The sequence below is a fragment of the Strongylocentrotus purpuratus genome, unplaced genomic scaffold, assembly GCF_000002235.5.
Source record: "Strongylocentrotus purpuratus isolate Spur 01 unplaced genomic scaffold, Spur_5.0 spur5_scaffold_14, whole genome shotgun sequence".
NCBI classification, from domain to species: domain Eukaryota; kingdom Metazoa; phylum Echinodermata; class Echinoidea; order Camarodonta; family Strongylocentrotidae; genus Strongylocentrotus; species Strongylocentrotus purpuratus.
In genome coordinates this window covers 23,294,244-23,307,504 of record NW_022145599.1, presented here as the reverse complement: position 1 = coordinate 23,307,504, position 13,261 = coordinate 23,294,244, and the positions used below count along the sequence as shown (strand labels likewise).

Below are 13,261 nucleotides of genomic sequence, written 5' to 3'. Positions count from 1 at the left end.
CCCATCCAGGAGAAGAGCTTATATTTTGTAGTTTGTCAATTTTGATTTAGAGGCTTAGAGTCCTTCAAAATGTGTATGAGTAGATATACAAATATATCTGCACACTGTATCTATTTTTATTATGTTATCATATATGGCACTTGACACCAGGGGTGGTATTCTGTTATCTTCGTGTTATCTTTTGTTGTATCTCCCAGAGATAACACAGCGCTAATATTGTTGTAAGTTGGTATTCTGAACATCACTTTATCCCTGTGTTATCTCTTGAAGGACCGCCTCTATCTTATCTTGGACCACTGTTGACACGCCCATTTGTATGGACCCTACCAATCAAAATCTGTTTTATATAAGCATGAAGTAGGTCAACCAATAGGAATACTTTATGCCATATCTGAAGATGGGCCTAGCGCATCTTGGGCGTAATTAGTTAGTTGAGCGCTTATTACGCGCGTCATCATATGTGCTTTGGCATGTGGATCATTAAGACAAATCACGCTTTCACTATATTGGTTAAGATGAGAGCATTAAAATTGTCATATTCTAGCATGTAATTTCTTAGAAAGTTCCCATCTGTGATGTTTCCGGTCAACACACAATCTTCTTCTAACTCCTATATTGGCACAAAGTTGGTTCTGGGCAAGAAATATTGCCGCCATTATATCACCACGAAAGATACAACAACCCCCTACCTGTTGTAAATATTGTTGTAAATACCATGCAAGATAAGATAAGATAAAAGATACAACAATTTTCAGAATACCAATTATCTTGTCATATAGGCCCGAATTCACAACAGTGGTACAAAGAGGGATTGTACCATGGGTGTGGTACAAAACCCAGTGGCGGATCCAGGGGGGGCCGAAACGGCCGCGGCCCCCCCTATTGGCGGCGCAAAAAAAGGCCGAAAAAAAGAGGAAGAAAAGAAGAGGAAAAAAAAAGGAGAAGAGGAGAAGAAAAAAAGGAGAAGAGAAAAGAAAGGAGAAGGGAAAAGAAAAAGGAAGAGAAGAGAAAAGAAAAGATAAAGAAGAAAGCCCAACTCCCCCCCCCCCCCCCCTCCCCCTCCCTCCCACTCCGGGGTCAGAGGGACCGAATATGTGTTCCCAAAATTTCCGATAAAGAGTTACTTTTCACGCAACAAAGTCCGGCCCGTAATACACAAAAATCCGGCCCGTACTGACTTACACCGGAGATAGAGGGGTGCTTTCAAAGAGAGCTAGGAACATACATGTGCGTACCCTATAGTAAGTGGGTGGGGGGGGGGGGATTCGGTGAGAAAGGGGGAAAGACAAGGAAATGGCGCTATTAAAGTGACAGTAACGATGAATAAGGGAGAACTGTAATCGGGAGATTTGGGGTCATTCCAGAAGGTTTGGCAAACGTTATTGAATAGAGGGGGCCGGGCCGGCCGCATAAAATCTCGAGCCGCGGATTCAAAGTTAAACGTGAAAAAAAGCCCCCTGCGCTACAAAGGTCATCACTCTTTAGTGAGAAATTTGAAAAGGGCACAATATTTTGGATGTCTTTTAAATAGAAGCTATATACTCAACAGTCAAATTTTAAATTAACGGTTGGGCCGCTTCATTACTCTTATTTTGCCCTTCATTTGGATTCAGCTCATACCAACTCGCTCGTGTTTGTATTTGAACTCATGTTGGTAGTAATCATGGACAGGGGCGGCAATCCTGGGCCCGATAGGGAGACACGTCCCCCAGGAAATTTAGAAATATAGCTAGAAAGAAATATAGCGGAGTTTTCTAGAATGCATAATTTCAACATTGCAAAATCTTGCTTGGTTGCTACGCCCCGGCCCTCGCCCGATAACACAAAATTATGATATGACGCTCCCGGCCGTAATTTATCCATGGTTAGTGTAATAGATCTTTTCTCCCTTTCATTTCTACTAACCTAATTGTGAGCTATCACAATCATGATTGTTTCATTTTCCCTTTAAAGCAGGCGCGTAGCCAGGGGCGGTAGGGGCAGGAAGAGGACATAGGACGAAAAAGGAGCAGACAAAGAAAAAAAAAATTCTGACAAGTCGAGTACGGTTCAACGAATTGTCTTCTTTAGGCTCTAATAATTTAATGTAATTTCAAAGCTTCCGCGCTTCGCTCGGGAGGGGGGGGGGGCAACTGAAATCAGACAAGGAATGGTAAAACGAATCGTCTTCTTTGTCTAATAAGTTAATAAAACGTCAGAAGTTTACGCGCTACGCGCGGGCGGGGAAAAACTGAATTCAGCCAAGGATTTATAGAGTCGAGAATGGAACAACGAATCATCTTCTTTCTCTAATAATTCAATGAAACGTCAAAGCTTCCGCGCTTCGCGAGGGAGGGGAAAAACTGAATTCAAACTATTAAGGATTAAGAGACGAGAATGGTACAACGATTAGTCGTCTTCCTCTAATAATGTAATGAACCGTCAAAGCTTACGCGCTACGTGCGGGTGGGGAAAAACTGAATTCAGACAAGGATTAAGAGTCGAGAATGGTACAAAGAATCGTCTCCTTTCCCCTTATAATTTAATGAAACGACAAAGCTTCCGCGCTTCGCGCGGGAGGGGGGGGGGGGGAACTCAATTCAGACAAGGATTAAGAGTTACGAATCGTCTTCTTTCTCTAATAATTTAATGAAACGTCAAAGCTTCGCGCGGGAGGGGGGGAGTGGCACTCAATTCAGACAAGGATAAAGAGTCGAGGATGGTACAAAGAATCGTCTTCTTTCTCTAATAATTTAATGAAACGTCAAAGCTTCCGCGGTTCGCGCGGAAGGGGGGGGGAACTCAATTCAGAGAAGGATTAAGAGTCGAAAATGGAACAACGAATCATCTTTCTCTGAATTCAGCCAAGTAATAAGACAGAGTCGAGAATGGTACAACAAATTTTCTTCTTTCTCAAATAATTAATGAAAGGCCAAAGCTTTGAAAAGCCAAAGCTTCCGCGCTTCGCGCGGGCAGGAGGAAACTGAATTCAGACAAGGATTAAGAGTCGAGAAAGGTACAACAAATCGTCTTCCTTCTCTAGTAACAATTAATGAAGGGTCAAAGCTTCCGCGCTTCACGCGTAATGGAGGGGGGGGGGGGGGACAGCGAGCTGCCCGAATATGAGTTTTTGATATCTTTTCTCGTTTATTTTGGTGATAAATAACACTTTCACAAATTATTGTTGCTCGCTCGCTTCGCTCACTATTTCGAATTATGCAACCAGAAAATTACTTTCCGGGCAAGAGGCTATAGCCCCCCCCCCCCCCCCCCGATGAAAATGTCAAAAATTCTACCGGTATCGTGCTTCTAATATGACCTTGTCAGTATTGGTATTGGTATTGGTATTGGTTGAGCTGAAAAAATGGTCTGCGCAATTTTCAAATTTCCGGCCCCCCCTATTGGAAAATCCTGGATCCGCGCCTGCAAAACCCCCTCGGAGGTTTAAACCTCTGATTTTCTGATTCACAAAGGTAGTTACTCATGCCTTAATTTCTTCTCGCTTGGATTTTGGTAATGGCCTTTTGTTTAGTTCGCCTCACAACCTACTCGCAAAATTACAAAGATTACAGAATGCTGCTGCTCGTGTCGTGACCCTGTCCAACAAGTACAGTCACATCACACCAGTCCTCAAATCACTCCATTGGTTGCCCGTAAAAAAATGTGTTGTTTTCAAGATTATTTTGCTATTATTTCACTGTATACATGGCTCTGCTCCGCAGTATAACATCGGCTTGATTAAGCATTACTTTCCTTCTAGACAGCTACGTTCTCAAAACTCTGGCTTACTTGTTACTCCTAGGGTTAAATCAAAGTGGGGGGGGGGGGGGGAGCGAACCTTCGCTCATGCTGGACCTTCATTATGGAATACTCTCCCTCTATGGATTAAGAATAGCAGTTCTACTGAAGTGTTAAAAAACAATCTTAAGAAATATCTGTTTAATTTAGCTTATAATTGATTACCATAACCTTTCATGTCTGTACCTTTCCTATCGCACTTTGTATAAATGTATCATGTATGTATTTCATCTTTTGCACAAGCTGCGCCTTGATCATTTGACTATCAAGTGGATTTGGCGCCTTACAAGTCATATGTATTATTATTATTATTATTATTATTATTAGTTTAAACCCGGGGGGGGGGGGGGGGGGGATTTGTACCACTGTTGTGAATTTGGGCCATTATCTCTGAGTCTTGTGCGCATATGCAAATGAGGATTAAGCGCCATCTTATTACTAATAAGCACAATTACAAGCGCACAAAAGTTTGAACGCAGGCGCGACCAAACAGATGAGAGAAAAGATACAACAAAAGATAACACAAAAGTTACAACAATGTTCAGAATACCAACTTTATCTTATCTCCAAAGATACAACAATATTAGAGATAACACAGGGTCCAGAATACCGCCCCAGGAATATATAAATAAGGATTGAATTCCATAGAAATCAGACTCCCCTTTTTTCACAAAAATTTGGCAATAAGTAAATTTTTGTCAGTTAATGTCAATGTTTCTTTTAATTTTAGATAATTTTATTAGGATAATGTAGCAGTAGAAGGAAATTACCAGTATTCTCAATTTAATTAAATGATGATAGAAACTATCTTTATCAATGTTTATTTCAGACTTAACAACATATGACACTGTAAAGCACCTTCTTCTAAATCACACCACTCTTAGAGATAACTATGTCACGCATGGTCTATCGAGGTAGGTACTGGTAGGTTAATGTAAATGTAGAGATAACAAAAATAAATTTAGGGGACTTTTACTTTGACAAGATGTATGTGTTGAGCTGTTTATGGCACTTTTGTAACCAATGAGGGTCCATTTGTTTGTTCTGCTGCATTTTTTGAGTTTGTGCAGATACGCTTACATGTACAGTAGGTAGTACCTTGACTAATGGAGATATAAAGCTTTCATTCTGTCAGGGAAAATATGAGAATATCCTTGGTAAACTGTGATACGCGGATGTGAAAAGTATTTTCTCAACAATTATGATTTCACTTTCAACAACTCGACGTATTCCACCATTTCCCTCTGTCACTTTGTGTAATTTGACTACCGTAAGCTTGAATTTCCTTGAATTTCCCTTCAGTGGAATCAATTTTTGTACCAAACTATGCACAACTTGTTATTTACACTTCCTATTTACAAAAATCAAACTACTTTTATGCCTCCGTTACAAAGTAGCCGGGGGCATTGTTTGGGGTTTTCCGTACGTCCCGTTCTCGTGATCGTGTTTTCTCAAGAACCGATTGATGGATTCCTGAATTGATTAGATTTTGGGGTCACGAGGCCAGAGGTCACAGGGCTCATTATGTATGCAAAAACAGCTTGTGATCGCGTTATCTCAAGAACCGATTGATGGATTCCTATTTCCTGCCAAACCTAGGTCATGTATGTATCTTGCAGAGCCAGTGAACTGATTAAATTTTGGGGTCACAAGGTCAAAGGTCACTGGGCTCATGCATGAAAAATAGCTTGTGATCACATTATCATTAGAACTGATAGACAGATTACCATCAAACTCGGGACATGTCTGTATCTTGCTGAGCCAATGAACTGATTAAATTTTGGGGTCACAAGGTCAAAGGTCACTGGGCTCATGCATGAAAAATAGCTTGTGATCACATTATCATTAGAACTGATAGACCGATTACCATCAAGCTCGGGACATGTATGTATCTTGCTGAGCCAATGAACTGATTAGATTTTGGGGTCATGAGGTGAAAGGTCATTGGGCTCATTATGTATGAAAAATAGCTTGTGATCACATTATCATTAGAACTGATAGACAGATTACCATCAAACTCAGGACATGTCTGTATCTTGCTGAGCCAATGAACTGATTAAATTCTGGGGTCACAAGGTCAAAGGTCACTGGGCTCATGCATGAAAAATAGCTTGTGATCACATTATCATTAGAACTGATAGACCGATTACCATCAAGCTCGGGACATGTATGTATCTTGCTGAGCCAATGAACTGATTAGATTTTGGGGTCATGAGGTGAAAGGTCATTGGGCTCATTATGTATGAAAAATAGCTTGTGATTGCATTATCATTAGAACCGATGGAGGGATTACCATCAAACACAAAACCTGTATGTATCTTCAAGAGCAAATGAACTGATTTGATTCTAGGGTCATGAGGTCAAAGATTAAATGGTCTTAAATGTATCTAAGAACCTGTAAATGGATTACAATCAAACTTGAGTTTTAAAAATTGCTCCCGTTTTGGTTGTAAAATCGCTCTATGGCGGAGGCATCATTTCCGACTGCGTGCAGTTGAAGTTCCATCTAGTTTTTTTTTGCATTCCGAACAGATTTAACTTATGCATAGTTAACTAGCTTGAGGAGAGAATGTTCTTTTTTCTTTTTTTAAACAATGTTTTGTTGAAGTGAATGATTGCTTACATGTCATATTGTTGATGCTTTCTTTGAAAATACCAGCATATGTTCAGGTCTCGTTGCTGCAATAGTTAGTACCCCAGCAGACGTTGTGAAGACGAGAATAATGAACCAGGGTACTGATACATCAGGACGCCCTCTTCTCTACAAGTCATCCATGGATTGTTTACTCAAGTCTGTCAAGCAGGAGGGTTTCTGGTCTCTTTACAAAGGCTTCCTACCTATCTGGGCAAGAATGGTATGTGTGTTGATATATGTCTTTTCATGCCTCCGCTACGAAGTAGCCGGAGGCATTATGTTTTCTGGTTGTCCGTCCGTCCGTACATCCTGTTCTCGTGATCACGTTATCTCAAGAACCGATTGATGGATTACCGCCAAACTTGAATCATGCATGTATATTGAAGAGCCAATGAACTGATTAGATTTTGGGGTCACGAGGTCAAAGGTCAAGGGGCTCATTATGTATGCAAAATAGCTCGTTATCGCGTTATCTCTAGAACCGATTGATGGATTCCTGCCAAACTTGAATCATGCATGTATCTTGCAAAGCCAATGAACTGATTGGATTTTGGGGTCACGAGGTCAAAGTTCAAAGGTCAATGGGCTCATTATGTATGCAAAATAGCTTGTGATCGCGTTATCTCTAGAACCGATTGATGGATTCCTGCCAAACTTGAATCATGCATGTATCTTGCAGAGCTAATGAAGTGATTAGATTTGGGGGTCACGAGGTCAAAGGTCACAGGGCTCATTATGTATACACAAATAACTTGTGATCACATTATCATGAGAACCAAAAGACAGATTACTATCAAACTTAAGACATGTATATGTATCTTGCAGAGCCAATGAACTGATTAGATTTTAGGGTCATCAGGTCTAAAGTTATGGGGCTCATTAAGGATTAAAGGATGCCTATAAATAGCTTGTGAATGCATTATTAAAGACGACAGATGGATTACAATCAAACTTGAATTTTTAAAGTTGCTTCCGTTTTGGTTTGTAAAATTTCTCTATGGTGGAGGCATCATTTTCGACTGCGTGCAGTCGAAGTTCCATCTAGCTTTTTGCTGGTATCCCCCTTTTATTCTTTTGTTTTTCTTTCTGTCTCTTCTTTGTTGTGTTAGCTATTCACCTTAATATCCAATTGTCTCAGAGTCTCTCTTAAAATGTAATCTCCTTGTCCTTTATGCTTCCTCTCATTTTTTAGTTCTCTCTCTCTTACTTAAAGTTATTTTTTGCGAGAACATGTATTTCCAATGTTTTTTATGCTCTCGTGAGATTTTCTTTCCTTTCCCGTTCTTGCTACTCTGTCTTTCCCCCTTCATTTGCACACACACAACACTTTCTTTCACTGCCTCCCTCTGTCTAACTCTATAAATCTCTTTTCATATTCATCACCATTATCCCCTATCCCCTGTGTGTTATCCCACATTAGGTTGACACACCAATTATAGCATTACCAATTTGCAAAAGTTTTTTCTTCCTTCTAATATAAAGAACCATCCATTTTCATGACATTCCCAACAAACAGGCTCCATGGTCATTAACATTCTGGATATCATATGAGGAGATCAGAAAACTGGCGGGAACAGCAAGTTTCTAGCCAGAGAGAGAGGCCTCTGCCTCTAAACCAGCTATACAGACTTGATGTCAACAAGTGTTAACCTGCAATACTCTACACCGTCCGTGCCAAATTATTGAAGATGCAACATCGTTCCCTCTCTCTCTATCTAGTAAGGAGAGACGTGTGAATGGTGCAACAAGTGCACCCTTATAAAATTGATTTTTACTATAGTGTATCTGTGTGTATCTTAGCGACGTAAATTAGTGATCCAACATTTGCTCCTTAGCTCCAGTTATTCTGTTTCAGATACTGGATTAAGGTTTTGCTGGGTTGCAGGTTGGGGTTCAATTAAAAGGAAAGTCTGGCCCATTTGCAAACTGATTTGAATAGATAGAGAAAAATTCAACAAATATAACACTGACAATTTCATCAAAATCGTATTAAAAAAATAAAAAAAGGTATTGAATTTTAAAATTGTACATAATTTCATGAAACAGCCTGTACGCAAATCAGCGAGTTGATGTCATCCCCTCACTTTTCTCTATCTCTTTCTATAAACATGGCTTGAGGATTGAATCTGCCATTGTGATCATTGTGTATGTGAACAATTTGTGTGTGAATGAAATATTTTATTGAGCTAAGGTGCTAGATTCTCTCTTGTGAGTGCTAAATCCAGCATCAGTACATTATGGTCATGACACAGAAGATGTTTTATGAAGTATTGTTCATGTACAAAGTGAGTCTTGCACTCTGCATCTCTCTTCGAATAGAGACATATGTGCATGATGGTATGTTTAATTTGTTCTTTTACTTGATGGAATGCAGACATACAGTATATTTGAGTGATATGTTGACATCAATGATGTTAAAATCAATCGATTTTTATTTGAAACTAAAAACAAAGTTAACCGTTGTGCAATCTGATAAAACTTAGTACATGTTCATCTAGTCTAAATTATTATTAGCACAATTTAATTTTTCTTGAAGTAACTTGGTAATATAGCTTTATCTGTAACTGGTGATAGAGATGGTTAAAGAACAATCTCAATCTTTTATTTTTAGTAATAACAACAAGGTCATTTACATGGACATTCACAGCTGACATGAATTCAAGAAATTACCAAAAACTATTATAGTTCATTATTTTGTGAATGGTAATACAAAGTTTTGGTATGGCTTCATGAATTTGGTTCAAATGAACTTTTGGAAGCATATGCGGTCATACAATATTCAGTGATCATTGTCGCGGATGAAATTGTAAATAATGAACTCTATAGGTTGTATAGATCCCTCTCAAGGTCAAGATATTAATTAAGCTTTAAAACTATGTTTCTTGGCTATTCCCGTTTTTGTATCGCAACTGCATATTCTGAGAGTTTCATGGTTAGAGCTACCATTACTTGGCTGTATAGGCGCTATGTGAAATATTTAATATTCAATTTTTCTCGAAAGCAGAAGTGTTTTAGGGGCTAAATTTTCTAGTGCTTTCATCCTCAGGTGCATCCAAATATATCAAAATTTAAAAGAATCGCTATCCGGCCATTTTAAAAATTTCCCTTTAATATTTTTTCAGAATAAAATTACTCTTTATTTTGTAGAATTAGTTGCTGTATTGTTTAAGAACAGTATCTAGCCTTGGCCCTGTCTAAGGAAATATAGACATGTGCAAGCATGGTTTATATGAACTACCGGTAGTACATATAATAAAAGGAGCAACTGGGAAAGACATGTATGAATTGCCCTTCACCAAATGATTCCATACGATTGACTGAAATAATTTGTACAATAATTAACCCTAAAAAGGCCAGGCTATTGGAGGTCTTAGTACGGCCGGGGGGGGGGGGGGGGGGGGGGGGCCATCATGGCCCTCCCTTAAGATCTCAGTGAAAATTTGCACGCATGTCAAGTGAAGTGATAGAATAATATGATAATTTTAATTTTTTGAAAAATACACTTATTTGCATATTTATGGTAATTTATGCAAATAAGGTCATAAAATCATATTTTTACCCATAAATCATATATTATTCATACTTTAATCTTTCTTTTTCTTTACATATATTCATTAGACCATTTGGAATAAAAATACAACAATTTTTTGGAAGAGCCAGCTTATTCCTTATGTTATCTCTTGTTTTGATAATTTCTTATGTATTTCATTGTTTTATTTTAACGTATGTTTTTTTTTTTTTTTGATGTTTTATTTCATTTCTTACTACAATTCAACTATGTTGACTCCCAAAACAACCACCTAAACTTGAAACAAGACCCAATAACCAATATTTAGAAAAAATAACATTTCCATATGTTTTGTACACAAATCACAAAAATGAGCGATTTTCGGGCTGACATGCAAAGACAAAAGATCACGTGACCTTGTAACTGTAGGTCCGATTTTTTTTTTTTTTAAAGATGCCCAAGAATCGAAAGAAAAAAGTCAGTGAGCGGCGGGGCGCCATCCATATGCATTCCCGAGCAATCGGAAAAAACCGGCCTTATTAGGGTTAAGACTCCTTTTTTAGCTGTTTTATTATCCCCTTGCCGACGAAGTCGGAGGGGATATAGTAACGCAGGTGTAATGTAAGTCAATAGTGAAAGTTCATAGCTCATTGTATATGTGAAAATGTGGTAACTTCCTTGCCTAGTAATATCATAGTATAGTCCAATGGAGGTATCTTGTTCTGTTGTATATAGGCCATTTGTACCCTGCGAGGGGATGCTATGCTTTGTTTGTGTTTGGATTTAGTCATTCATTTCAAAGGATGATATAAAGAACCAACATCATATTCAACACATCTCGCAGAAATGCCCAGAGGCGGAGTTTTAAGTTATGAAAATCGTAATTAAATGTTGTTACGGCATGTGTGTGATGTGTAGACTCTTAAAGATTTAATTGCCTAATGTGTCCAAATTATTTGATTCAATTTATATTAAGATCTTATATTACATGAATATATGAAAATAAAGAGTTTATAATTCACTATTTTTATTGTTTTAATTTGTATTTTTTCATCCTTAGTGTACACATTTACATTATTACATCAATTGAAAAATTACCAAGCTTTGGTTTAATACTAGCACTGTCCTGCACAAAGAAGCGTGTACGACTCTGAATTTATTAGATTTACAGTGATTTGAGCTTCAATAACAAAATACATGTACCAAATTAAAAATGAAAATTCTTTCACTAGAAAGCTACTTTCAACCCATTCCCATCCTTCAGACATCACTTTACATCAATTTGGAATATTTTTCATGATTAACTCCTATGTTTACATGATGCAGAAGGTATCAAATTGGCAGCAAAAACTCATAGATACTCAATTATTTATGATTCAATGTTTCGTATTAAAGGCCCACTGCTACTTGCGCCCTCCATATAACAATGCCTAATCGGTGACCATTGGTCCCCCATGATCCTCTTTTTCTTATGTTAACTGAGAGCTGAGTTGATGAGATAACCACCTGTCCAGTGACCTTGCAGAGCGGTCTAATCCCTCCTGTAAACTACGGCAGATAAGCTTTAAGGTTCATTATTCTTATATCTGGATGTACAAAGATAAAGGCTTTACTTGTCTATTCTTTTGCCTCCTTTATTTCCATCAACCTTTTACGCATAATATGTGTCAGAAATCACACAGCACTATCACTATAAGTTTGCAAGCCTTGTGCAAACCTCTTCATAGAGTGTCATTGTCTATGGCTACATTAACATCCTATGGTAAGACGTTATATAACCTCCACCCAGGTGAGGTACCTGTTGGGATTATTCCTTGAAATGTACAGTGTGCTAATAACTCTGCCAGAGCTACATGTTAAGCCAGAGTAATAACTTCCCAAACTCTTTGGAAGCACATAGGAATGTTTCACCATTTAATGATTTAAACTTGACAAGAAACAGATTATTATCATTAATACAAAGAAGGTCGACCTTCTTGACTACATGACGGCAACGCCAATTTGATGACTTTTAATAAGTCAAAATAAGTGATAGCATAACATTACCAGTACATTAATCATGGGAAGCTGGTTCATAATTTCTTCTTTATCAGTTCACCAATATGATTTATTTTCATGTGCATGAACAAAATAATTAACAATTTTGATAAAAATTGTCTCTTTCAAAATCATAACAAACTTAATAATATCAACCCTATTTTCTTGACTGTTTTCTTAATCTCTTGTTGTAAGGACTTGGTGTGGTCTTCTTGGGGGATATCCCTGCACCTTCAACAGGTTTGAGGGTTGATTTTCTCTTGGAACCTCTCCCTGGTGTTGCTGAGGCCTGTGATGCAAACAAAAAAAGGTCAATGTTTAACTTGACTTACCATCAATCTTAACAATCATTTACAATTATCAATCTAGTCATCTGACTTGAGGTAGTTAAAACTTCTAGTTTCACACATTTCAAGCAATGCAAACTCCTAGAATGTCTATGGCAATGCTCAATGGCATGCTTGGATACAAATGACACAATCGTTATATTACAAATGATTCTGATGTGAACTAGTTTGAAAATCTGCAGTACCAAAGGTCATCAGAAGGGGGTAGGGGAGATATGATAGATATTTTAAACCTTCGCATTAAAAACAATTAACACAATGAATCAAGCATAACAACTAATAGGTAACAAGGGAAACTCTCTCGGCGGTCTCGCCTGCATTACGCATTTCGATATGATGAAAAATTGAGGTTGGGACATTATTTATAGGCAGGGTGGCCCATTAAATCCTTTTTAATATAATCAGCAGTTGGAAATGAATATTGACCAAGAATCATCAGAAGAATTATTTACTATTATTTGTACCATGATTGATAACTTTCATAAAATATGAACAAATAACAAAAATTCATTATTAATTCTCAGTTGTGAAAAAAATAATCCCAAAATGACCTGAAGTGACCTTTGACTTGACTTTGTGACCTGGAATTTCTGTCAGAGGATTTGTGATACTTGATAACCCTTAGGTACAAGTTTCATGAAATTGGAACAAACAACACTTGAAATTATGCTAAAAATTCAAATTCTTGATGTTGATGCCACAACATAGTCTAAGTTTGTTGACCTGAAATTAACTTTGACTTTGACTTAGTGACCTAAAATTCTACTCACATGATTGGGGATACTTGATAACCCTTTAGTTTAAGTTTCATTGAATAAGAACTTAAAATTTCAAAATAATATTAAAAATGCAAAAACTACCATGGATAAAGATTTTTGATGTTTACGCCGCCGCCATCACCAGAAAAGCGGGGCCTTTGTCTCGCTTTTGCTATGCAGGCAAGACAAAAATGCTACA

At 37.9% G+C, this 13,261-nt stretch overlaps 2 protein-coding genes across 2 annotated transcripts in view; one reads left to right on the top strand and one right to left on the bottom strand.

Moving 5' to 3' along the window:
• LOC580090 (mitochondrial uncoupling protein 4) overlaps nucleotides 1–8,509 on the top strand; it is a 30,591-nt gene extending 22,082 nt beyond the window's left edge. Inside the window, exons 7-9 of the mRNA XM_780164.4 lie at nucleotides 4,607–4,691; nucleotides 6,437–6,632; nucleotides 7,929–8,509. Of these exons, the coding sequence (XP_785257.2) occupies nucleotides 4,607–4,691; nucleotides 6,437–6,632; nucleotides 7,929–8,000 (353 nt within the window). The 3' untranslated portion in view covers nucleotides 8,001–8,509. The remainder of the gene's footprint in view (nucleotides 1–4,606; nucleotides 4,692–6,436; nucleotides 6,633–7,928) is intronic.
• Nucleotides 8,510–10,935: 2,426 nt separating this feature from the next.
• LOC100891641 (transducin beta-like protein 3) overlaps nucleotides 10,936–13,261 on the bottom strand; it is a 63,001-nt gene continuing 60,675 nt past the window's right edge. The window contains exon 23 of the mRNA XM_030984503.1: nucleotides 10,936–12,246. Coding sequence (XP_030840363.1) covers nucleotides 12,115–12,246 — 132 coding nt within the window. The 3' untranslated portion in view covers nucleotides 10,936–12,114. The remainder of the gene's footprint in view (nucleotides 12,247–13,261) is intronic.